Below are 27,748 nucleotides of genomic sequence, written 5' to 3' on the forward strand. Positions count from 1 at the left end.
AGAAAATATACTGAAGACAAAAGTTAGAAAAAAGGGTAAATGGCATCTCTGGCTCTCTGGAGTTGAATGCATCTTGCATTCAAAGGATGCATCAATGTGTGATCCAGGTAAATCCGAGAAAATTATGAGAAATTTCAGTGCAGAGTTGGTTTATATGCAGATGAATTAAAAACTCTGTACTTCTACCATTATCCATTTTCACGCATCAGCCATGGAAACATTCCATGAAGCAGGTCTTCCTGTTGTTCTTTGTAAAATGTCCTTCCTAAGGGACACTGTGGAAGGGCCCTGGTTTAAAAATGATGATTTATGGTTTCACCTGTTTTTCCAAAGGTGTTGCTGTTATAATCAATTTTGGATTAAGGAACAGAGTATTAATATATACATATATGCAATACACACAATTTTGAAGGCATGTGTTATAAACAAGGCTTTCACGCACAGTTGTAGAAAAACAGAGTATCCTGAAAGTACAAACAAGGTACATTTAAAATGTTCAGTCTCATGAGACAAGTGAAAAAAAGGCAACCCAAGTTATTTTTTCAAACCCAATGGCAAATATAACATTTAGCAGATGTTGCTAGTTTTGATTTACTCCATTGAATATGTAAAAATGCTTTGGGGGAAAATGAGGTACTGAGTTGAGTATGAAATATTATAGCTCAAGAATTTGCTTATCCAGCCCTGACAGATGTGGCTCGGTTGGGCATCATCCAGCAAAGTGAAAGGAGAGGCTGTCAGTTCGATTCCTGGTCAGGACACATGTCTGGGTTGTGGGTTGGGTCCCTGGGGTGTGTATGAGAGGCAACTGACTGATGTTTTTCACATCAGTGTTTCTCTTCCTCTCTTTCTCCCTCCCTTCCCCTCTCTCTAAAAAAAAAAAATGTAAAAAAATCTTTTTAAAAAAAGAATTTGCTTATCCAGAAGAGTTATTTAATGTTTAGTTTTCAAGGTTATTTATTGTCTTTGGTTTGTCGTCTCTCATTGTCATCTTTTATTGCTTCCTGTTCTTTCCACTGTCCTCAAAGGGTTGGGTTTTTAAGTTATGAGAATGTAATTTTATTATTATTTGAGGTTCAGGTACATAGTAAGTGTATACTTTTTTGTTTTTTAAATGAGTGACTCTGCCCCATACCACATTATAAGACCAGTAGTTCTTATAAAGTAGTGATTCTTAAGCCTGTGGTGGTCTGAGGTTTTATGGAGGCAGGAGGGTTTTAGCTGGGTCTTCAAGCAGAAGTAGGATTTAGAAGATGGACAGAAGGGCGGCACTGTGGGCAGGGAGACGAAGCTACAGAGGATCCTCACAAACCAAGGATGGCGTATTGGAAGCACTGAGCACACCAGTTTTCTTGGAGGAGAGTTTGCATTGGCAAAAAGCAGAAAACACAATTACAGAGATAGATTGAGGCAAAGTAGTAAGGGGTTCAGAATGCAAAGCTAAATATTGTTCATTACTACTTTAGGCTATGATTTTAAGAAATGCTGCAGCCTTAGAGTTTGTTCTTTTTTAAAATATGTGGTTTACAAAGACATTTAAGCTTTTGTGAGGTGTTTATGATTTGAAGAATTTTTTCCTTTGGTATTGAGGATTTCAGAAATTTTTGATGCCTTTTTAGCCACCTGCTGTTAAGTACACTTCTGGAATAGTTGTAAACTTTATGTGTGTACATTAGTTTTTTAGAGGAGTCAGATTTATATTATACATTTAAAAGTGTGCAGTTGATTGTTGATTATACTCCCTCAAAATCTCTAAATTATTTCACATTCTCCACCTGTTTCACAGGCTCGTCCAAAGGAAAAATAATAAAATTCAAATGAAGGAGAAATTCTTCAGGAAGGGAAATCACATGATGAATTTGTAGCAGTTAGAACCTGGTAGCATTCAAGTGGCAGAAAATGTAATCAAACTGGCTCAAGTAAAAAGAGAATTTATTGCGTAACATAACAGAAAAGACCAGGGGTGAAGGTAGCTTGGGACAGTACTGTGTTTAGAGCTCAGCCGATGTTGCTGGGGCTTTGCTTTGCCTTCCTGTCTGCTGGCATTGTTCTCAGGCTTTCTCAGCATCTCCCAGTACCTCCAGACCAACGTCCATAGCACAAGAGGAAGTCTGACATCGTGAACACAAGTCTCAGAATCAGACCTGTTAGCCTCACTTGGGTCGTCCTATCCTTGAGTTCTGGGGGATAGACTGTGCCAGTCAGCTTAGCTCGGTACACGTGTTGCATCCCTTTCCCAGGTGTTGGCTTTGTGATCTTTTTTAAGGCTTTGGTTTCTTTGAAAAGATTTTATTTATTTATTTTTAGAGAGAGGGGAAGGGAGGGAGAAAGAAAGGGAGAGAAACGTCAATGTGTGGTTGCCTCTTGCGCACACTCTGCTAGGCACCTGGCCAGCAACCCAGGTGTGTGCCCTGACTAGGAATCGAACTGGTGATCCTTTGCTATGCAGCCCAGTGCTCAATCCACTGAACCATGCCAAACCACGGCTGTGATTTTTTAAAAATATTTTATTTATTTATTTTTGGAGAAAGGGGAAGGGGGGAAGAAAAAGAGGGAGAGAAACACCAATGTATGGTTGCCTCTCATGCACTTCTATCCAAGGACCTGGCCTGCAACCCAGGCATGTGCCCCTGACTGGGAATTAAATCAGGGACCCTTTGAATTGCAGGCCAGTGCTCAATCCACCGAGCCACACCAGTCACGGTGGCTTTGTGATTATTAATTGAGCTATACATTTTTGTTTTGTGAACATGTCTCTGTATTTGTTATATTTTATAATAAATTTCTTTGAAAGAACTGACTATATCCGGCATACAAAAATTAATCAGTGTAATTCCTTGGATTCAGGAAGTCCAGTCAATTCTAAGCAGGTAAAAATAAAGAAATCCACTCTAGACATATGGCAAAATTACAGGAAACCAAAAACAATGAGACAAATCTAAAAACAGCCAGAGAAAACAAAACAGCAGTCGTTAGACTATTAGCTGACTTCTTATAGCCACAATGGAAGGTAGAAGACAGTTTAACGATATCTTTAATGTGATAAAAGAAAACAATCACCATTTAAAATTTAACTTTACTAATTGTTTAGGGGGAAAGAAAAAATCCCTGTGCGAAGGTCAAACATAGAAAGCAATGGGAGATAGCAGTGAAGAGTTATAAAACTGTAAATCATCTAGAGGGTGTTTTAACTAGAGTCATGCATTTTGATGGCTGTTAGGGTTTACGTTCCCAGCACACGTCATCTAGACAAATATTAAAATGAAGTAACTTTTTCTTGGTGTTTGCCGATTTGGGAGTGAGGAGTGGGTGCCTTTAGGTGAAAAAGCAAATGGCATCAAAGCTTGGTGTTGCAGGTAAAGAACTTCATGCTGACCATGTCTGCCACCCTTTGTTCTGCTCTTCTCCTCCTGTGTCGCTGTGTGTATGCTGTGATTCTTGAATGGGGGTAGCGGGAAGTATCTGAGTCTGGGTCTTCTTTCTCAAAGGTTCCGGTTTAGTTATTTGGTCTGAGGTAGAGCCTCGGCATCGGTGGTTTTAGAAAGTCAGTCCTGATGTATGGCCAGGACTGAGACGACAGGTTCTGAAAACAGGTATGGGCGAGGGAGATCTGAATTCTGGTCTCAGTTCTGTTGACTACAAGGCAGGTTATGTTGGCTAAGGTCCCTAATATTCATGCATTTATTTTTTCATAAAACTGCTTATATTCGTACTTACCTCACAAGGCAGTTATGAGGGATAAAAAACGTAACATTCGAATGGATGAATGGAAATGAAACTGAAGGCGTGGAAGCTAGAATGACCAAGGGCAGTCTATAATCCTATCTACCGAAGGTTTAGCAAATGTTTGTATTTTCAAAGTAGTCCTCGAGTGTCCCTCTATGATTTGAAACAGCTTATTCACATGTTCGAGTTTACATTTAAACTGATGTAGAAGTGAGGTTTTGTACTTACTGAAGGTCTTTAGGTTTGGGATTATTTTGCTGTTCTACAGGAATGGGCACATTAAAATGAAAAAATCTTACAAATTTTGAACCTAGTTCTAATGTATGCTTTCTCCAACATTTTTAAAAAGCAAAAAACCTTAGCCATTTAAAAACATTTTTCAGAGAAATTATCTGCATCCTCCTGAGAATTTTATGCCAAGCTGCAGCCCCCACACAAGCTTTGGAGAGCCAAGAAATTTAAACCTGCAAAGTAACGTGCCAGCTCAACCTTTACTCTGGTCTGATGTAGTCATTTAACCACACAGTGGTTTGTAGCCTTGAATTAACAATGGCTCAGGAGACCTTGTAAACAATTAAAAAATGTTAAGTTGTCAGAATTACGAGAATACCACAGAAGCACAGTATTATTATAATCAAAACATTCAACACATTTAATGTAGTTTCTTGAATACGTTTGAGGAACATTTTTGAGGAAGTCAAATTAAGAAGCAAAATGTCTGGATTATTGTAGATTTTAAAAAGGAAGGGCAACTGATTGCTTACAGTATCTGAAATAGTCTACCAGAGACCATCGGTCACACTGTAAATCCAAGGGATCCTTTGGGAGTTGAAAACATGTATTGGTAAGAATGCTGATTAATGTAACAATTATATATAATTTGGGTGTTTAAAGGTACATTTTGAAAGGATTTATTTATTTTCTAAATTTGGAGATGTTTGCAAGGTTAACAAGAACTATAGCTCAGTCACCCCTATTGGAATTATGTAAAAAATAGGACCTTGTGGTTGATCTGAAGTCCCCGTAAGTATATATAGGATATGTATATATTAAAGATAGTCATATATACAAAGTTCAGAAATTTTTCTTCATATGAATAAGTGGGAAATAAGGTATTCTGGTTAATCAAATATTCATGCTCATAAAATTTGCTGTATAACTATACACAGATCATTAGTTCTTTAAAATAATTGATTTTTGATAAAATACCCCTTACACTGAAGGTAGAACATAATTTGATCTTTCTTTAATGATTCAGAAACTTCTGAGGGAGTGTTTATTGCTTCAGAATTATTGTTTTTTTTTTTTTAATGAGCTTTTATGGAGTTACATTGGTTAATAATGTTATATAAATTTCAGGTGTACAACTTGACAGAATTACTGTGATTAGTCTTGATGATCATTAAATTGTAGCTGTGTTGTAGACTTGATTAACGCAGAGTTCCACAGTACTGTTAGTTATCAGAGAATTATCACTGAATCAAGAAAGCCCAAGCGGGCTTCGTGACTGTGGAATTCACAGGAGATCAGACAGAAACTTACAGGAACTGGTATGCAGGGTATGTATGTGCAGCTGCGTACAGAGATGGATGTTTACCTGTCTGCGTATGTGTATGTGTTACTGTTAAATTCGTAATGTAATTGTTAAACATATACACACGTATACCAACATGTGACATGTGCAGCCATTGCTAGTACTAAGGAAGCTGTAAATTGAAGGAATTTGATCAAAATTTACCAAGAGGAAATTGGCTCCAAGGCAGAATGATTTTGGCTGGAGAAGATAGTGATCCTGGCACAGTGTGCTCTGTATTTCCTTGTGAGAGCTCCGAGATGAAAAGAACTAGCTCCATGGAGGCAGATGCTTGGTGGTTTTCTGGAAGCGCAATTATAAGGTTTATGAAAAACAGGAAGATCAACATCTCATGTGTTTTTTTTTTTTAACTGGGAACTGATTTAATGTGTTATTTTGTGCTCCTTAGTCCTTATCTATTGAGCAATGATAATTTGATTTTTGTTTTTATTGACTTTTTCTTTTACATTCCTATTTTTAACTTTGTTAGCCTTTGGAAAGCAATTATATCTTAAAATGTTTTTAAGATAATATTTTTTAGACTGCTCAAACTTTTTTAGCGTTTTATTTTTTAATTTTTTTTAGATTTTATTTATTTATTTTTATTTTAGAGAGGGAGGGGAGGGAGAAAGAGAGAGAGAAACATCAATGTGCTGTTGCTGGGGATCATGTCCTGCAACCCAGGCATGTACCCTGACTGGGAATCGAACCTGCTACACTTTGGTTCACAGCCCGTGCTCAATCCACTGAGCTACGCCAGCCAGGGCCTAACTTCTTCTTCTTCTTCTTCTTTTTTTTTTTAAAGATTTTTATTTATTTATTTTTAGAGAGAGGGGAAGGGAGGGAGAGAAACATTAATGTGTAGTTGCCTCTCATGCACCCCCTCAACTGGGAACCTGGCTCACAACCCAGGCGTGTGCCCTGACTGGGAATCAAACCAGCGACCTTTTGGTTTGCAGACCAGTGCTCAGTCCACTAAGCCACACCAGCCGGGGTGCATTTTAGTTTTGTTTATTTTTTTGTTGAATTTATTGGGGTGACATTGGTTAATAAAAACACACAGGTTTCACGTGTTCAACTTAGTCACACATCATCTGCATATTGCATCGTGCACTCCCCACCAGAAGTCAAGTCTCTCTGTTAATGACTGATGACTGTAATTAGTCATATTGCAATATATTTGTCTTCAGAATTGCTGTCTACTTCTGCTCATGACCACAGATTAGCTTGGCCTCTGGTAGCCAGTATTTCTATTGACCCTGAAAAAAATCTGGATCCTTTAACATATTATATTTAATTTAGGTAAATATAATTAATTTGAATAATAGTGATTATTCACTTGACAAATAATGAGTGCCCACTTTGAATAGCCCATGATGTCTAGCACAGCCCTTCCACAAAGATGAATAGGGCACTGTCCCCGTTCTCAGATAATTTATAGTTAATAGAGGGACAATAATATGCAGTAAGTATATCATCCAGACAATGTCATTCTTTATGGACATTAGTGGGAACACCGAATAGGAGAACTTTCTTTTTATCTTTAATTTCCAATCCTGAGGTACTTTAGCTATTTGTTCTGCTGCATTTTGCTTACATGACACCAGGAAACACCTTATATATCAACCGTAAGTGAAAGGAACACGGAAGGAACTAAAGCATATCTGTAGGAAATGCTCTGAAATACTAATTCTGGTGTTGCAAACTCAGATGCCTAAAAGAGCCAGCCAAGTAATACAAATGAATGGGAAAGACAGGTATAAAACGGTTGTGATTGGTAAGGATTGTGACCTACTGAACTGTGTATGCTTTGTCTCAGGATTTTCAAATAAAATTATTTTGTGGGTCAAAGAAAGCATGACTACAGGCCGAGGCTGCCAATTTGAGACTCCTTCATAATTCCTTAATCTTAATGGAGCCATTACAAAAACAATTGAGAGGAAAAAATGGTGATTTAAAATTAAACTCAAGTAAGTAATCCAATTTAAGAATGATCACACAATTTAGTAAGTGATTTGGTGTTGTTTTTTTTTTCTGGGGCATAGGTGACATTTAAATTTGGAATGTTGGGGTCCCAGGAGGAACCTGAAAGATATTTTAGATCTAGGCAGATGAGGGGATCAAGTTTAGTAGATTCCACTACTGTAGGAGAAGTAGGAAATAGCAAGAATGATGTTGATTCTCGGTTGTTGATTTTTTTTTTCCTGGGTATGTGTAGCCCTGGATTATAAGTAGATCTGAGGTCTGGAGACACATTCTGTTACTTCCTGGGAAATGTGGGACAGGGCAACTTGATGGAAAGTTCTAGTGGATGGAGCCTTTAGCCATCATTAGACAAAAATCATTTGGGCCTTTGACTACAATGAGAAAATTCATCAGGAAGATGATCAAATTTTCTGGGTTTCCGCCTTGCCATCAGAATGCCTGAACATGAGACCCCAAATCACAAAACAGATTTTCTAGGGCCCAGGAGCAGCTATCACTCCAGGCCTGCTGAACAGTACCTCAGAGGGTAGTACCTGAGAATCTGTCTTTTTGAAATGCTCTCACAGTTATGAGATTCGCCCTGATGGGAACTAGAGCTGTGGGCCGAAAAGGTTTCACGTACTTGCTGCAAGATAGTAGGCTTCCTTGGTCATTGAAGATGGTGTGTTCACAGCCATCTATTAAGGAATCTTTTAAAAAAGTGGTGTTTATTGATAGAACCCCATTCTGTTTGAGGATAGTGAGTTGAAGGAAATAGAAATTTGAAGCTTAGGATACAAGGGCTTTGTTGAGGTTCTTGAGGCATTTCATTGGAGGGCTCTGTATTCATGATCATTCACCCTGAAACCAGGGGAAGGCTGTTCGGATGGCACAGTTTGAAATGGATACTTGAGTTAACTGTGAGGAGCATCACAGTTAAAGGGTCTGGTGGGGAATGGCTTTGGGGGCTGTAAAGGGACGGTGAGTTTAAGGGAATGAGAATGGACGAAACTGTGTAATCACTAGGTATCGCTAAGCTGACAAATGGTTGGAAGGCGGTGGTTCTGGCTGCTTTGTGGTGGCCCAGTTTTCAGTCTGCCTGGAGAGAGAATGTGTGCAAAAGATTTAAAAAGTTTCCTACTAGTCAGAGTATGCATTTCAAGTTTGGCGTGCAGCCAGCATTCATAAGATACCACAGTAGAATTTGTAGTGCTGATTATGTTGCAATCAGGTGGAGGAAAGTTAAAAATATCTCCTGTTTACAGGACCATGAAGCCAGTGAAGACCTCCTTTCTAGCCCCAAGACACACGCCCGTAACCAGAGTATCCTTGCTGGTCTGGAAGGGTTGTTTGCTTTTCTCCTCTGCATTCTTCAGCAGGACTCCTTGTTTTTTCACGGGACTCTTGGCTTTTACAGAAGTCTGGCTTTATTGCCCACTGAATCAAATACCTTACTGGTGTTTAAAAAGCTCTGGGATGGGGAACATCTTAGACCCCCATTTCAGATCCTTTTTAACTTAAGTCCATTGAATGAGTTTTAATACACAAGGGTATAGTCTCCCATCTTTCCTTCCTTTTTATCGATTTTTTTCCTTAAGAAGAATGATTGTAATCATTGTTGGATTAGCGGGAATAGGTTAATCTTCTATGTAGATTTTCCTGCAGATAAGATACAAGCTACATTAACTTTTTTATCTGGCAGGAAACATAAGGTTCCAAATCTTATCTACACTTTGTATTAAAGGGTTCTTGAATAGTCCTGTGGCCTAGTAAGAGTTCATGCACCTCTCCCTCTATTCTTTCTCTTAGAGGAGGTGCAGAGGTGATAAGATGCTTCGGTGTTATTGGCCCCCTTTTATTGTTTCTTCTTCCCCACTCCTCTTTCTCTTTCTCCTCTTCCTCTCCTTCTCCCCTTTTCTTTTCCTTTCCCTTTTCCCTTCCTCTTTCTTCTCCCTCTCCCCCGCCCTCTTTTTTCTTTTAAGTGAAGAAAACCTGATTGAAGCCGACTTATACAAAAAGGGGAATTCCTTGGCTTACAGAACTTAAAAGGGCTTCAGATAAGGCTTGGTCTAGTGGCTGAAATAGCATCATTTAAGGACCTAGTTTCTGTCTCTTTCTTCTCTGCGTGGCCTCCCACTGTGTTGACTTTATTCTTGGTCTCCGTGTTCACGCAGGAGCTTAAGCCTCGTCCCTTGTGAACACAGAATTGTTATTCCAGTTCAGACTTGTATGTTCTTCTACCCTGAGAAGAAAGAACACTTTCAGTCTCTTGAAGTCCCGGCTGATGTCTCATTTGTCTCTTCGGGTTTGGTTAGGTGTGTGTTGGATCATTTGCTCATGATAGGTGCATGGGAAATAATGATGGAGATAGGCAGTCAGAGCCTGAAGAACTTGAACTGGAGGTTCCTACTCTAAACCCATGCCTGAGAGGGGGAAGGAGTGGTTTTCCCGAGGAAATTTGGGTTTGCGTTACCAGAAGGAGGGAAACGGATATCAAACAATAGATGTCTACTACGGACCTGGGGCTGGGAGGTACAGTTTTTAGGGAAAATGACAAAGACACTGAAAGCTCTTACCTACCCTGTGTGTTGAATTTTGTGGATATCTTTTCCTTTAGTTGATGGCCTACTTTGTGTGGCTTTTCTTTTCTTGCTATAGGAGCCAAGCTGCATGTGGCTGGTATAACAGGAAGAGCTTGGGGTAGCCTCCTTTTCAGTTGGAGTTTCTCCTCATTATTTATACACAAATTGTGTTTCTAGGACATTCTGGGCTTTAAGATCACTGGCCCTGATGGCTCAAGACTGGGATATTGTTTAGAAGAAGGTCTGGCAAGGGCTGCAGGTCTGGAATAAAGTCCAGGGAGCTCAGCTAAGGTGAGGGGAAGCAGTTGTACAGAGTAAGTCACTGGCGCAGGGGCCAAGTCTAGCTCGGGAAGCCTTCCAGGCAGGGGTCAGAAAGCAGGTGTCGGAGCCTGCAGGTGCTTCCCCAGTTACAACTAACAACTTGGTTGGAGCTGTTTGTTCTCTGTCTCACTCTATGCTGTTCATTCCTGCGGGTCTCTTTGTGATTATTGTGGTCTAAAGAGATGAGAATCTACCCTGAGCTCTGGTCCTGACCGAGGCAGGAAAAGAGTTGTCTTCATACAGGGGAGTGGGTAGGGCTCTTACGATGTGTGACTCACCCACGGCTAGAAAACACTCGCTGGCAGCAGAGGGTCACTGAACTCGAGCTCTCTGTCATCATGATTTAAAGAATTTGCTCTAAACTTAAAAATCTATGGGCAGAAATTGGGATTCTTAACCTTCTAAGTTTAAAAGACTCTTGAAGACATTTTCTAATGAAACGTGAAACCCGAACAAAGTGTTTGCTCTAAGTAAATGACTGCAGTTAATTTCTTGTAAAGAAACACAGAAGCACACATTAACTTAAAATAAGCTCACACTGTTGTTTCTTGTAGTACAGCCAGGAAAACCAGTAACAAGCTGTCTCCTTCATAATCACATCCCTGGATGATATTCGAGCAACCTGGACAATTTAAATACATCCCCAGGAAAAACAATTTGAATTAAGTTAGAAATCATATTTGCTAATTTCTTTTCTGCCATTGCAGTGTTGCCTTTTATTCTCAGAGTCTGAGCAGCATTGATTTGAGAAGGTGTGTGGCATCGGTGATTCAGGTCAATAGTAGTAATGATTTTGGAGCCCCAGCTAATCTGGAACCACAAAAGGATTTTATTGGGGGGGATAATTGTTGTGGTCTTGGTGAATTTGGTGGACGCTCAGCTTAAATTAACTTGTTTAAAAATTTTTTAGAGCACTTTGTTGCATAGACCAAATGATTTTTTTAATGTATAGATCTTATTAACCAAATTTTAGTCTACACTGGCATTTTATCCAAAATTGAACTTAGTAAGAATATTAATTATTTTTTCTGAGAAATAAGAGTTATAAAACTTGAGCCTTTTAACCTCAAATAGATTTGATTTTATGTAAAAGATAGCACCTTAAAGTTGTATGGATGAAGACAAGATTATATAGACAAAATAGAGTGGATTTAGTTATTATTCAATTCAGCATTTTCCAAAGAGTTGAGCGATATTATTGAATAATAACTAAATGTACTCTATTTTTTCTATATTCATGTTTACATTCAGTGACTTGAGTGTTCCCAATCTTAGTTCTTTTATAAATGTTGTGGAAAAGATGCCATGTCTATTCTCCAGGTGGTTATAGTGTTAAGAGAAGAAAGACTAGCAAAGGTTCTGTGGAGGGTATTCTCTTTCTTCTCACACTTGTTCCACTTGAGGAGGTTTCCGAGACAGAAAGGTGTCTGCTCTCTTTCTCCCACTTTATAAACAAGGAAAGTCTTGGCCAGCGTGGCTCAGTTGGCTGGAGTGTTGCACTGTAAACCGAATGGCTGTGGGTTCTATTCTCGATCAGCATGTGCCTGGGTTGCAGGTTTGGTCCCTACTCGGGGCGTCTCTGGGAGACAGCTGGTCAATATTTCTCTCTTGCATCGATGTTCTTCTCCTTCTCTGCCTGCCTCCCTTCCCATCTCTCTAAAAAATCAATAGGCATGTCCTCGGGTGAGAATAGAAAATAAAGTAAAATAAACAAGGAAGTCTGGACCAATGGGTGTGCTCTGAGGTTCTTTCCTTCCCCTGTTCCCTCTCATCCATGTTTCCTCCCACCTATTGAGCCCTAATTCCAAGGAAAGAAACAGAAGTTAGAAATGTGATCCTTGAGGCTATTCAAAGGGGCAGTTCAACATGACATGGGGCTTTGTGCTGGTCACTTTAAGAGGAACTGGAAGGTAATCTTACAGCAGCTTCTGATGGGCAAGAAGAGATAAATTTTTTTTTTGAAAATTTTTAAATGGGGCCAAAGATATAATTTTGAGATACTTTTGTGTAGTATTTCAGATTAAAAGCATGCCTCCTGTGGAAGAAACTAAATAAATAAAGTGTACCAGTTCCAGTGATTCTGACACTCTAGCACAAAATTAGGATGATAGAGAAATTCTGGTGTGATACACCAGTAGATCATCTCTTGTAGGTATTTGAAGATTCCCCAGAACCCCTCTGTTAGTTGGAAGTTTTATTTACCTAGCAACTGGGTGAAGCATTTCAAAAAGTTCAGATTTAAGATTCCCTGTTTTGCTTTTTCTCTATTATGAGTCTGTCAGTTCTATCATAAAATCACATGGAAAAGTGATTTTTAGCTACTAAGGTATTTGTATATTTTGCCCAAGACATTATCTTAGTTCTTCTCAAGGATGTGTAATTGTCATGTTCTGTGTTGGCTTAGATGCAGGGTCATATTACCATTAGTAGCCAGTATCCTGCAAGGCAATAAAAAAAAACTCTTTTAGAAGGATCCTAGGTCAAATTTTTTTTTTTTTTAATCCAGGGAATTTGGTTGTTGGTTATAAGGCAGGTCAGAACCTTGGAGAGCTCTATAGAAACCTGGGTAGAACCACAGCCAGAAGAAGTTTCCGTGGCTGGACCCAAACATATTAGATGTTTTGAGGAGATGCCAATTCCACTTTGCTTATTGGCAAGATATGTATGATCTAAGAAGACAAATCCCTTTACTCCAATCATGAACTGTGTATTTATAGACTATTTTTGTGACTTGGGGCAAATGTCTTAAAAACTAGACAAAATTTCAGCACATGTCTTAAAGGTCCTCCAGGCCATTTTATGATCCTGGATTTTTCTTAGGACTTCTGACACCGAGGTGAAGATGGTCACAGATAGGAAGGGCAGAAGGAATATAAGATTTCACTGAAGTAATCACTGTTTGTGTTAGATGAGGTTCATTTTTCAAAAAAAATTTTTTTGAAATGATATCTAGGTGGAACTTCAACAAAACGAAACCCCAAAATGAGTGGCAGAGGCGTTGCAGTGAAAGGCGGGTTTTGGAGGCCTGGAGTGCCCTCTGCTCAGACTGCTCCTGGTTCCAGCAGCAGCCACCGACTGACCACAGGTCGCAAATCGCCACCATTCATCAGAGTACACTCGGTTTACCGAGCGTCAGACACAGTTCCTAAGTGGGAGTACCTTTACTAGCTCATACTAATCCGAGAAATGCCTGCATGTTGGTTGTCTCTTGAGCTATTCACTTGGCTGTCAGAATTAGCTTTCGTGCTTCCCAGAATCCACTGAGTTTCCAAAGACTATAATTAACATCAGCTTCAAGCGTTGTGGCAACAGTCACACATCTCGGGCTCAGTAGGCTCTGCTGTTGAGGATAAAGAGAATTATTAGTATATTTGAAAACAAAGCCACTGAGGGTTGCACAATGACCTTATTTAAATGTTGCCTTACCAAGAGTTGTTTCTGTGAGAATGCTACAAATCGTAGTGCAGCAGAATTCAGCTGTGATGTTCTCTCCCTCTCCGCGTACCCCACTTTTATAGTAGTTGAGTCTTCTCAAAAATAAAATCCCAAAACATTAGCTAAAAATGAGCTGTAGCTATAAGGGATATGTTTTTTATACCCTTTTATGCTATTGGGAGGGCTGTGTTGTCTTTTTTGCTAGCCACATGCATGCACGTGAAGGAGAGTTTTATGGAGATGGGAGTAGGCTTGCTCCGTGTGGCCCCAGAGTTAGTTTCTCCAACTTCCCTCTCAGCCACCCCCAGACTCACATTATGTTACCTCTATTTTAAGAAGTTAAGAAGTCGCTATGTTTTAAGGAAGTATAAAAATGTTTAAGATAGTTTTTATTTAAATTATGTTAGATGATGTGTCAGAGGTGTCATACATCTCCAGCCCTGTCCTCATGTAGAGCGTAGACATTTCTGTTAATACTTGGTCCTCCAGTATTTGACCTTACAGATAGGTTAAATAGCACATTTCTGTTGGCTGTCTTTTGTATTCTCCAGATGAGGTGGCATTAAAACAGATTCACGCTGTCTGGCCACAGCCCCGTTAGAAACGCACGCTCTCATCGGCCGTGTCCTAAGACTGCCAGTCAGAGGAGGGAAACACGGAAGAGTCTGGGTTGAGAAAAACATAATAAATTCCTGCAACTGTGACTGTGCCATTGCAGCATATTGCGTTAGCTTTCTGGAAATGTTCTGTGAGGCTTCGAATTTCAGAACAGTGAGTGCGAGGCTACTCGAAGCATATTTAGTCAGGGTTAAGTGATGCAAGACTAGCTCTCCAAGGCTCTGGGACTGGCTCACTTTTCGTTGGTCAGAAGGCACAGTTGAAGTCTGACTTCATAAAATATATAAATGGCAAGTGAAATTTCCTAAGCTTTGCGATTGAGAAACAGTTTGAAATGAAATATCTGAAGTGTGCTATTGTTTCTTAAAATCTGTATTTTCCTTATGAAAGTATGTGCATGTGTTATGTATGTGCACATGTACACATGTATGTGTAAGCATAAACTCAGAAAATTTGGAAAATATAGAAAATATAGAAGGAAAAATCCTCTTCTAAACAATTCCCAACAAACACCAGTTGTTAACATTCCTTCTAGTAATTTTTCTAAGCATAGATGGATTTTGCTGTGGCAATTTGGGAGGGAATGGGGATAATCAGAGTTAAGACCATTATGTATACACAGAGTTTTTAAAATTTGCCTTCATTTAGTATTTTCTATGCTATTATACAGTATTTGTAAACATATTGGCTACATATTATTCCTTTTAATGATTGTAACAGTTTTTCAACTATTTATCAGGCATTTAGGTTATTTGCAGTTTCATGATGTTATAAATGACTCTAAGTTTTGTTGTTTTCTTAGACAGATTCCTAGAAATAGGATTTCTAGGAATCCAATATGTAAACATGTTGGCTGCTTTTATTCCTTTTAGTGACTTAGAAACAGTTTTTCAGCTATTTCCTATCAGGCATTTAGGTTATTTGCAGTTTCATGATGTTATAAATGACTCATTTTTGTTTTCTTAGATTCCTAGAAATGGATTTCTAGGGGGTATTGAGAGTGATTTTTGGAAAAAAGATTCTTGAAAAAATAAAAATAAACTGCCTGAACCAAAATATACTCCAACCTGTAGAAATGCCCATTAAACTACATCCACACCAAGAGAAAGAACTCATGGGCAATCAACAGTGTGGTGGTTGTGGGTGGGGGGAGATGGAAGGAAGTATAGAAGGGATAAATGGTAATGGAAAAAATACAATACAAAATAAAAATAAAAAACAAATTAAAAAAAAAGAACTATATCCACACCAGCATTAGCTGTTTTGCCCAAAAGAAGAACTTGGCTAGTTTAAAATAATAAGCTTTGTTTCTTATAATTATTGCCTACTTTTCTTCTCTTGCGAGGAATGCTGGGTGAGGGCCAGGCCAAATCAGTGAGTCCCATGAAAACAAGAAGCAATCTGTGGGGGGAGGCCCAGTCTTGGAGTAGAAGTCAGGCGTAGAGGGAACAAAGCCAGAGGTGCTCTGTAGGGTTAAGTAGGGTCAAGTGTCGGTACCTTACAGGGTCCCAGTGCAGCTTCTTCTGTGGAGTAAGAGTAGTGTTCTTGGGGAGTGGGGGCATCCGATAGTATGGTTCGACAGGGAGACTTGAATTTGTCCTTCATACTCTTTTGTGCTATTGGGAAAAAAAATTCTCTTACCATGTGCATACATTACTTGTTCAAGGAAACATTAGCTTATGAAAAGAAGAAACCAGGTAAATTATATGTCTTTATCAATAAGATTGTGTACTTTTCATATATTGTTTTAAAATAAATAAGTTTTTATTGAGATGTAATTGACATCTAACGTTGTATTAGTTTTGGGTGTACAACATTTTGATTTGATATATGTATATATTGGGAAATTAGTACCACAATAAGTTCTATTAACCTCAATCACCACACATAGTTCTAAATTTTCTTGTAATGAGAATTTCTGAGATTTATTCTTTTAGCAACTTTCAAATGTATAATACAGTATTGTGTGTCTTGCACAGTGCTAGACAGATGTGCCAAATTTTGTAGCAAGAGTTCCCAATAACTTTTTAGTAATATTTCTATTTTAGTTATGTACTTTATTCTTTAATTAATTGAAAACTTTTATTATAAGCTTTCATTGTTCAGAAGAAATATTTTTCCTGTCAAAGATTTTCCCCCGTCCACTATTAGACAGTGATGGTCCCAGGACTCGTTGGCTAAGTTGCTTTTCTTCTTCTCCTCCTCCCTGAAGACACAAACCTAGTGTTTGGCTTCCCAACTTTTTTCATTTGTTGATGTCCTTGTGCCTCAGTTCACTTCAGCGTGACTGTGAAGCCATGTTTTGAACAAGTGAGATGTGAGTGGGGCGAAGCTGGACGCCTGGAAACATTGTCTTTCACTATGTTTTTGACCGAAGGAGGCTCAGTAGGAGCTGAGGGTCGGTTGGGCCTTTTCAGGTCTGTGGGGTCAGTGATTTGGGAGTGTGTATGTGTGGTGGAGTGCGTTCATGAGAGGGAAGTGTGGGAAGGTCAAAGGTTACATGAGCAACAACAGCATCCCTCAAGTCAGGCATCTGGACAGGGAAGCCAAATGTGGAATGAGAATCGTCACTAGGCGTGAGACAGGTTGTGCCTGCCAAGAGGCAGGTGCCGATTCTTTGGTTAGAAAGTGATATTTAGTGCACCGAACGGGGGAGGGGTGACAGACCTACATGCGACACTGTCCGTTTCCCACACCTGAGCGTCAGCAGTTACTCAGCCTCTCCGGTTGACTGGCCTTTAAAACCAGCTGCACAGTACCTCCCCTGAGCTGCTTCGTAGGTGTGTAGTTGGAAGGAACAGGTTTCATAATAACAGTTAATTCCTTTGGTTTGGTATATTTTGTTGTATTTTACCACTTTCTCTTAATAACATTTTTCATTACTCATTTTTGAAGTCTCTTTGTTAGTATATATGAGCCCTAAGCCTACTCTTCACAGTTGTCCTCATTTCAGATTTCCTTTCATGCACACCAAAAACAAGTACAGTCAGAGCTTTGTGAGTAGAAAAATACTTATTTTCTCCTTTTCATACTTAGTTTATGCTTGTGCCCTCTTTTCTAAAAGAAGCTTTGGGCACCTCTCTCTCTCTCCTTCTCGAAAGAGTGGCAAGCTCCAGTGTTCTGCATTGTGAGACCTGTTTTTAAAATATGCTTTAGGCCGAGGAAGTGATCAGGACCTTGTGTACTTTCTGTGTTCTCTTCTTCTAGGCAAAGCGGTTCAGACCATGCATGACCTAATGAGTGAAAGTAGTCGTGTAGCAATGGTAGAGGACATTTTATCTTATCGAGAAGGTCTGCATCTTCCTTGATGGGGATGTTTTTCACCCAGGGAGGTGTGCGTTTAATGGCCAAAGAGGTTGGGTGCATTTCCACGTATTGGGAGATTGTATTTTAATGGAAAGGGACTGGTTGGACTGTCTTTACTATGCGTTTAACAATTAGGTTGAATCAGTTGAAATGAATTCAGATTGTTAAGAGATGTTTGCCAGCTTACATGCTTTCATAATTTTTGGGGGGTGTGTATGTATAGATAATAGGCTTGTAACTTGCAAATAGCTGAAGAGAAATGATAGAACTAAAAAAGCTTTTTCTTTTTTAATGAAGCAACTAAAGCTTTTTAATTTTCGTACTGGAGCAAGGACTTAAAAGGAATACTTACCCAAGAAATAGAGTGTTGTATAGTTTTTGTATTTATTACTCTTTGCTTGATCTCTGAAGGAAATACATAGCGAGCTACCTAATGATCATTTTAAGTTTTATACTATGTTGATATTATCCTATTGATACTTTGAGTAGCCCAAAGGGAATTTTCAGGCTCTTGAGGTCAAGAGGTTTGCCGGTCAGGACTTTGTACTCTTTATCCCATTACTTCACAGCAGGAGGCCTCTTTCAACCGCTGCGTAATGCTGAAGCTCATACTTTTTTCTCTGTTCATCGAGTCTTCAGTTGAACAGCCCTTAAGATCTACCTTTCCTATAAATAAGAGAACCTTTAATGATTTCCCCATTGCCATTTAGTCCCTTTACATCCATGCACTTTGTAGAGCCAAGTAATTATTTTCCTTTTAAGGATGCATTTCTTTAACTTCTGTTTGTCTTCTTTTGATGGACAACTTTCTGGTGAGTTGGTCATGATATTAATGAGTGTGATGTTTTTTAATATTCTATAAGTGAAACGTGTTAACAGTTGGGAGATCTGCATAACTGAGTGAAGGAGTATTTTCTAGATGACCACTGCATGATGGCACAAAATCACACAAGGGGGAAAGACTAATTTAAAGTGTAAGTGAAACAAGTCAGACAGAGAAAGACAAATATCATATGATTTCACTTATAAGTGAAGTCTAAAAGACAAAGTAAACAAACAAAAAAAATCCATAGATGAAGAGAACAAACTGATGGTTGCCAGATGGGAGGCAGTCGGGGGACTGGGTAATTAGGGGAAGGCTAATTATGAAGTACAGATTGGCGGGTATTAAAACCATCACGGGATGTGAAGTGCAGCACAGGGAACACAGTCAGCAGTACAGTAATAACCACGTATGGTGCCAGACGGGCGCTGGGCCTGCTGGGGTGATCACTTGGGAGGTTATAGAACTGTCTAACAATGATGTTGTACAACTGAAACTAATATATTGTATGTCAACTGTAATTGAAAAATTATTAAAGTGCGGCATAGACAAATGGAATTTAATGTAAGAATATGAAGTGTTTATTAATATACCTTCAAATTCAGCTATCACTTGTTGAGTTTTGGTGTAGTATCGAAGAATATCCAGAATTATTTGAAAAGGCTATTAAAAATACTCCTCTCTTTCAAAGTACATATTTGAATGAGACTGTATTTTCTTTATATTCTTCAGCCAAAACAACATATTGCAACATTGAATTTTGTAAAAGCATATAGGAGAATCCAGCTTTAAAAAAAAACCAGAGATAGGGATTTTCAAGAATCTAAAACAATGTCATGCTTCTCACTATTTTTCAGAAAATATAGTTGTCTCATTAGAAATATTTCTATATTAATGTGTAGTAGGTTATTTTAAAATTAATAATAAAAATTGTAAAAAATTTCTGTTTTCATTTTACTGTAGTAAATTTAATTATACAATTTATATATACAGATGCTCTTCAGGATCCTCAAAGTTTTTAAGAATGTAAAAGGTTCCTGAGACCAAAACGTATTAAGAGCATCTGGTGTAGGGCTTAAGGAGGAACTTGAAGCCAAATCGCTTGTCAGAATCCAGCTTTATTGTTTAATAACTCCGTGACCTTGGACAAGATACTGAACTACTTTTGCTACAGTTTCCTCACTATAAATTGATATAATAGCATGTGGAGGTGTGGTAGGTGTTCTCCTTTTTCTTCCATGCTGCATTCAAGGAAAATGTGGGTCCCTGTTCTTTAATCCCCTGTACCCCTCTTTGAAGCTCATACCTGCAGAATGTAGGACCCCCCAGTCCCTCCTCATCGACCTTCATGGGGGGTTTTAGCACATGGCTTGTTGTTACTCACTCTGCATTCCTGCTCCTGTCGTGGTTCCAGGTGGTTTAACGTCCATGTGAGTAACCAGCCAGCCCTTCCGACATCCTGGCCTCTCAGTGAGCCCCCGACTTCTTTTCCCTCAGTGACCTCGTCCTCCCTCTCTACCGGAGCTGGGCGCACTCCTCACTCTTCGCAAGGCCTTGTCAGAGCAACTACCGCCACCCTCATCTGGGTTGCAAACTCCTGTTCTCTGACCACACCTCCTGTCTGTCCAAGTCGTTCTTCTCCCATCTCCCCCAGCGATCCTTCCAGCTCCCCAGGACTCCTGGTCCTACCTTACCACCTTCTTACTAACTCTTGCTTCCCTTGTGAGCGTGGCTTTTTCCTGGCTTAAAGCGCATGATTTATAATTGTAATCGTTGTTTTGTAAACTTTCTAAGATTTCTTAATCCCTCTTTCTATCTATTGTACTTGTCTGGCAAAATCCCAACTTTTGTTAAATTCAAATTCCTCCCACTCCACATTGCACCCAGACAGTGGAATTTATGCTAATTAGTTTCACTTAACAGACATACCTTCAACCTCAGAGCTTTTAGTGCAATGAGGAATTCCTCCTTCATTTCCTCAGTCCATTTATTTTTCTAAATGACTATTTCAGACTTCTCAAACTTCCAATATCCGTTTCTTCTTCCTTACTGTCAGCGGACGCCCTTCCTTCCTGCTTGGAGGAGAGTGTACTAGCTCTGAGGAGAGAACCACCACAAGTTCCTCCTCTTACCATGCGGACTGACCCACCTGTGTTCACTCTCATTTAGTTTTACTCTCCTCTTGTTCCTTTGGATGGGCTCCCTGCTCATTTCTCAGGCCCACCCTCTGTGAGATCCCACTTCTGGCTGCCTATTTATTATCCTGTCTCCTGGAATTCTGCCTCCTCTTCCTCCTCACCCGCCACCTTGCATCATCGCGTTTATCCCTCTCCACACTGACATTCCATTAGTCTCCAGATATCTGAGCAAAATTCTCCCTTGACGCCACTTCTGCCTCTGGTTACCAGATTGAATTGTCAATGTAGCTGTCTGTTATTTCTTTCTGCCCATTCTCTTCTAAACCCTTGACAATCAGGCTTTACGTCACCAAATTGTACTTGTTGAAGACATGATTAACCTGCGTGTCACTGGACCCAGCAGTCAGTTCTCAGGCCTCGTCTTACTTGGCAGCGTCATTTGACACGGCTGATGCCTTCTTTTGCCTTGCAGTTCTTCCTTCACTAGGCTTCTGGTGGCATGTTCCATTTTTCTGAGTAGCATTCATCACTCTCTAATATATTTAATTGTTTGCTCATTGTTTATTTTGGTCCCCTAAAATGTAAACTCCTTGAGAGCAAGGGCTTGGCTCGTTCTCAGCACTGCCAAGAACAATGGCACATACATCATAGGTGGTTGGTAACTGTTCAATGAATGAATGTGTACATAAAAACTCGTATATACTTATCAGCTCTTCCCTCATTCCTAGCTCCTTTCCTGTTCGCAAACTCTCACAGCCATTCTCTTCCTCTTTTTCTCTGAACCTTGCATTTCCTAATTGTATTTTCTCTCCTCTCTACTGCATTCCTGTCTTTGCCAGGCTGAACCATCACCATTGTGCTTATATTTCTTTGGGGCTCTAGTGTTTACGGAACGTTTATTTATATCTGGTATTACAGATGCAGATGGTCCACGGATCCCAGTTGATGACATTAGCATAGAATGCTGAATTTAGGAGCAGATGGAAAAAAATTAAAATTGTAAGAATAAGAAACAAATGAAGTCTTCCAGAGCTAAAATTATGCTTTTCTAAGATATTTAGGTTCTTGTTTATTACTAGCCTGCTTTACACTTTACTCTTTCTGGCTACTCATGATGGAGTTTCTCGTGCTTTCATACAAGGAATTTTTGGGATGGAGGAGAAGTCAGTAAGCTTGAAAGACCCTTCTAACTTCAGCTCTGAGTTTGTCTCTAAGAGTAGTCTGCTCCTCGGGGGTTCGAGTTTCCTCCTTCTTTCTCCCTATATTGGTGTGCTAGTGTGATGCTGGATTTGCGTGAACATTCGTTTTTAACTGGTCTTTTATTTGTGGCTTTTACAGAACCTTGCCTCCTGGAATCCTTCAAATCCTGAATGTCTCTTACTTGTGGTGAAGGAACTTGTGCAACAGTATCACCAGTTTCAATGCAGCCGTCTCCGTGAGAGCTCCCGTCTCATGTTTGAATACCAGACATTACTGGAAGAGCCACAGTATGGGGAGAACATGGAAATTTATGCTGGGAAGAAAAACAACTGGGTAAGATTTTTTTGAGGATGGGGAGAAAAGCCACTTTATCTATAAAATAAAATAATCGGTTCAGGTGTCTACTTATGATAAACCCTAGCCATTTCCTTAAACATGGTCCAGGTTGCCTTCATACTTTCTCGTAACTTACAGTTTGAGGGCCTTAATGTTTATCTGGCTCTTCGTGTTTCTCATAGGTATCCCCCGGGAGGTTCGTAAATCTGGAGTCTCACACCCCCAGCCCCAAGTAATCAGAAGTCGGGTTTTGATGCAGGCGGCTCAGAGGCAACATTTTGAGACACTGATAAGTTTCTCCTTCTTTTCAAGGAAAACTTTCTTCAGTATCCCAGCCAGACGAGAGAGGCTAACTCTGGAGGTGGCTGGTTTATATGGAGCCTTTTATAATGTCTTTTTATAGTTTCTTTGTATCATGTGATCCTTTGAAAATACAAGTCGGATCCTGTCAGTCCTTGGCCCAGAACTTCGGTGTGTGTCTCTTTTACTGTCATGGGAAAAGCCGGTGGCATGAAATGTTCCGTGTGATTTCTGTCACCACCGTCCTTTATCCATCATTACTTCGCTCACGTCGTCTCCTTCCTTTCTGTTTACAAGCGCTCAGCTGTAGCCCACCAGCACCTTGCTGTGCTGCAGACACCCCGGGGATGCTCGTGCCTGGGTTTTGTAAATAGCTTTCCTGTGGTCTGGTATATTTCTCTGAGTATTTTTTAAAAACATTTTATTTATTTATTTTTAGAGAGAGGGGAAGGGAGGGAGAAAGAGAGGGAGAGAAGCATCAGTGTGTGGTTGCCTCTCTCATGCCCCCTTCTGGGGACCTGGCCCGCAACCCAGGCATGCGCCCTGACTGGGAATCAGACTGGCGACCCTTTCCCCTGAGTATTTGCATGCCTGATACCCTTCCTCCTTAAAGTTTTCACTTACATCTCACATTCTCAGCAGTGCTTGTGTTAACATGCCTGGCTTTTTAAAACAACTTTTTTGAGGTATGATGTACATACCTTAAATTCACCTGTTGTAAGTGTGCAACGCAGTGATTTTTAGTACATTCACTGAGTTGAATAGCTGCCACCGCAGTCCAGTTCGAGGATGATTTCATCACTCGGTAAGGTCCCACCCGCCATTTGCAGTTAACCCTGTCGCCATCTCCAACCCTGGTAACCACCACACTGCTTCCTGCTGCGTAGGTTTCTCTTCCCGAGCACTGCGTGTAGTGCAGCCATACGACGTGTGGCCTACGGTGACTGGCTTCTCTCACTCAGCGTAGTGTGTTTGAGGCTTGACCATGTTGTAGCCGGTCTCGGCACCTCATTCCCTGTTGTGGCTAGACGTACCACATTTTGTTTATCCATTCACCAGTCGATGGGCATTTGGGCCTCCGCTGTGACTGTTACGAATAACGCTGCTGCACACATTCACTTGCAGGTCTTTGTAGCACCCCTTTTTAAAACTAACTGGCGTGCCCCCACCTCTACCCCGCTGTGCATGTTTGGTACCTCTTTTTAACATACCGTGTGATTAACTTGTTATATGTTGCTGCATAAAATAATTATTCCAGAAATTAGTGGTTTAAAACAACATTTATTATCATAGTTTTTGTTTGTCACTAATCTGAGTAGATAGACTCTGCGTCAGGGTCCCTCCCAGGCTGCACTCCAGGCACTGGCCAGGGCTGCAGTCACCCCAAGACTCAACTGGAGATGAGTCCGTTCTAAGCGCATTCATGTGGTTGTGGCACCACACAGTTCCTTGTGGGGTGTTGAACTGAGGGTGTCAGTTCCGTGCCGGCTGCAGGCTGCCCTGGGTCCCTTGCCTCTTTACAGGGCCTTTCCCCAGGGCAGCCGACAAGATGGCAGCTGGCCTTATCAGATAGTTAGTCAGGGGAGTGCGAGTGTGTGGGCAAGGCAGAAGTCACAGCCTTTCTACCCTCATCTCAGGAGTGACATCTCATCAGGTTTGCCCGTTCCCCGGCGCCCCCCAAATCCCCCTCCCCAATCCCCCTGCCCAACTCTCTGGCAACTGTCAGTGCTCTGCTATGAGTCTATTTGGTTTTTGTATGTTTATTTGTTTAGTTTTTTAGATTCCAGGTATAAGTGAAATGATGAGTACTTATTTTTTTCTGACCTATTTTACTTAGTATAATACCCTCTAAATCCATCCCTGTTGTTGCAAATGGCAAAATTTTATTCTTTTTCACGGCTGAGTAATGTGCCAATGCACACGTACACAACACTTTCTCTCTGTCCGTTCATCGATCAGCGGACACCTCGGTTGCTTCCATATTATGGCTCCTATAAGTAACGCTGCAGTGAATATAGAGGTGTATGCATTGTTTGAATTAGTGTTTTATTTTCTCTGGGTAAGGACCCAGAGGTGGAATTTCTGGACCCTTCTTTGTCTCTTGTTATAGCCTTTGTTTTAAAGTCTACTTTGTCTCTAAGTATTGTTATCTCAGCTTTTTTCAAATTTCCATTTTCATGAAATATCTTTTCTATGTCTTTACTTTCTGTCAGCGTGTGTCTTTCAATCTGAAGTGAGTCTCGTGTGGGCAGCCTATGTAAGGGTCCTGTGCTTTTTTTAATCCATTCCCAAACCCTCTATCTTTGGAATGGAGCACTCAGTTCATTTACATTTAAAGTAATTGTTGATACGTCTGTATGTATAGCCAGTATAACTGTTTTCATATTAGCTTCATAAATGGTTGGTTTACTACTTTTATATATGTTTGCCTTTACTAGTGAGATTTTTTTTCTTTCATACAGTTTTTTATTCCTAGTTTTGGCCTTTTCTTTTCCACTTAAAGAATTTTCTTTAACATTTCTGGTAATGCCAGTATAGTGGTGATGGCCTTCCTTGGCTTTTGCTGTCTGGGATATTCAATTCTGAATGATAACCTTCCTGGGTAGAGTATTCTTAGCTGTTAGTTTTTTTTCCTTTCTTCATGTTGACTGTATCATTTCCATTTCACTCCTTATATTTGCAGTGCTGCTGTAGGGCCTGAAACCTATAGTAATGAATGGATGAGTACATCTTGAGCCATAGCTTGAGCTCTGGCTCTTTATGACCCTCTCAATCCCTGAAGACAAGTTTCTTGACTATTCTAAGCCTTGGCTTTCTCATTTCTAAAATAGGTATAAATGAATTAGATCCACTGAACAGGGTTTGGGGGATAATTAAAGAGTGTATCTTAGAGAACCTTTTTGTAAGGTATGCGATGTTCTAATTAGCCTAACTTTGGCTTTCCTTTTTACATGTAGTAGGTAATTATGCATTCGCCAAGGAACAACCTCCAGACTTTGACTATTAGTTGTCACGGTCCATTTGAAGAGTTGTTCCTACTAGACTGTCATCCAGCTAGAATTGTAGTCGCTCTTGAGAATTTCTTAGCTTTTAGCTATCTGTGTGATAAGAGTTGGTTTCAGGTGAAAGCTTGTTTGTTGACAGGGAATAGGCTCTAAGAAAGAAAATAATATTTCCCTTCACGGAGCAGCCTGGGTTTGGAATCCATTCTGGATAAGATGCCTATCTCGTACTTTCCAAAAGGAGGGCAGAACTGTGGCACAGCGGTGGTTACCAGACGGAAAGCATAGGTTTAATAAATTGCCCAGACTGAGTCTTGCTAGTTTAAGTTACTTGCCCACGTACCGTAACTTGAACAAGGAAGGAAGTATGTATTTGTCACTGATCCTAGCGAAATTACCATGAAGGCAGTTGGCAGAGTGGCTGACATTTTGACAGTCATAGGTCAGATAATTTTCAGCATCTGTCCAAGAAAAGTTGTGACCAAGTATTGACAGAAAAAAAATCAAATTTTTCTGTTCGCCTGGCTGCATCTAAATGCCTCATTTTTAGCTTACAGGAATGATTGCTATGGAAGCAATCTTCAATGTTACAACAGAGCGACCATAAATTGCTTGAATAATGTTGGCACTTCAAACATAAAAACACAGGAAAAGTCATTGTCTGAGGCTCTAGAACTCGAGATTTCTCTACTTAGGTTTTGCTTCTAATGTCATGTTTATAGCTCATATTTTACAGTGAGATATGTTTTAAATCACCCTTTACTCAGTTCTACAGAGGAAGACTAGCTTACAGGTCACAAGGAAAAGCAGAGGGAGAACTACAGACTGAACTCCCGTCTAGTTGCTAATGTTTCTGGTACTATTAGAAACAAGTGCTAAATTTTCTCTAGTCTCTCAATGGCAAAATAAAGAATGTATAGTAAGCTTGAAAGTTGGAGATCATAAAGCACTTTTTATGGTTTCTATTAGATCAAATTTTTTCAGTGTTAAGTTTCATTTATTATAAATTTAGTGGTATAGTATAAATGAGTCTATTGCCAATAAACATAAATTTATACTAGTTCTAGGATCAACATTTTGAGAATGGATAAAGTAGGATCATCTGAGCATTTATAAAAGAATGTTGGTCTAAAATAGCTGGTAGAATAAAAATATATTGTACAAACTAAAAAAGGGCAAAAGAGCTAAAATTCAGTGCATGAACTAAAATAACTAGCAGTTCAGATGAGTCCAAGTGCTAAATATGCAATTATTTTTCTGATTACCTTATATGTACAAGAGTTCTTTCAATTTTTTTTTTAAATCCTGACCTGAGGACATGTTTCCATTGAATATTTAGAAAGAGAGGAAGGGGGTGGGAGGAGAGAGAGAGAGAGAGAGAGAGAGAGAGAGAGAGGGAGAGAGAGAGGGGGGGAGAGAGAGAGAGAGAGAGAGAGAGAGAGAGAGAGAGAGAGAGAGAGAGAGAGAGAGAGAGAAAGAGAAACATCGGTCTGTTGCCTTGCATGTGCACCCTAACCGGGCATCGAACCTGCAACCTTTAGGTGTACAGAATACCTCTCCATCCAACTGAGCCATACAGTTAGGGCTAATTCTTTTAACTTTTAAATCCCATATTTCACACCTTTTATTATTTCAAAATATAAGAATCATTGTGTCTAAGAAACTCAAAGTTTTTTGACATTTTAGACTGTTAGTTAGAAATGACTATTGATTTAGAGGTTGTTTGCCTCTAAAATTTGAAAATGAAAAAGAAATGAATTGATTTTGACTTATTATTGTTTGACCAACCAACCTCTTCTTATCCCTTGGTACTTTTGAAAAAACCTGTCTCAATCTCCACAGGAATGACTTAACACATTTTCAGCAGAGAAGTAGTAGGCATTGCTGTGCTCACTGATTTCTGGGTGACTGTGCACACTCTGCAGGGGCTTGGGAATAGCTCGTGCTGTGGGGAGAGCGTTTCTGGGTGACCCCCGATTGGTGACGGTGCTTGTTTGCTCCAGTGACACTGACCTCGCTCTTTGGTGAACCTCAGGCACGTTCCTGCATCATCGGTCCTTTTTACACTTGCTGCCCTTTTTGCCCAGGACATTTTCCCACCACACTTCCCATGGGCTGCTTCCTTGCTCTTTCACTCATTCCCTCAATTGTTACATGGTCAGATTACTCTACAAAGGAGCCAACTCCCTAACAGGGGTGTCCAACCTTTTGGCATCTCTGGGCCACATTGGAAGAAGATGAATTGTCTTGGGCCACATATTAAATAGCTGATGAGCAAAAAAAAAAAACCGTTTTAAGTAAATTTACGATTTTGTGTTGGGCCATGTTCACAGGCATCCTGGGCCACATGCAGCCCTGTGGGCCATGGGTTGGACACCCCTCTACCATTTAAGAGTTTTGAGCAAAGGAGGGTCATAATTTGA

General features: G+C 40.0%; 1 protein-coding gene across 3 annotated transcripts in view; it reads left to right on the plus strand.

Moving 5' to 3' along the window:
* The window catches only part of BABAM2 (BRISC and BRCA1 A complex member 2), a 329,882-nt gene that overhangs the window by 82,653 nt on the left and 219,481 nt on the right, over positions 1-27,748 (plus strand). For all 3 annotated transcript variants that reach the window (XM_028516209.2, XM_036027789.1, XM_036027790.1), the window contains one exon: positions 21,826-22,020. In XM_028516209.2, the coding sequence (XP_028372010.1) occupies positions 21,826-22,020 (195 nt within the window). The remainder of the gene's footprint in view (positions 1-21,825; positions 22,021-27,748) is intronic.

Source organism: Phyllostomus discolor, chromosome 6, assembly GCF_004126475.2.
Source record: "Phyllostomus discolor isolate MPI-MPIP mPhyDis1 chromosome 6, mPhyDis1.pri.v3, whole genome shotgun sequence".
Lineage (NCBI taxonomy): Eukaryota > Metazoa > Chordata > Mammalia > Chiroptera > Phyllostomidae > Phyllostomus > Phyllostomus discolor.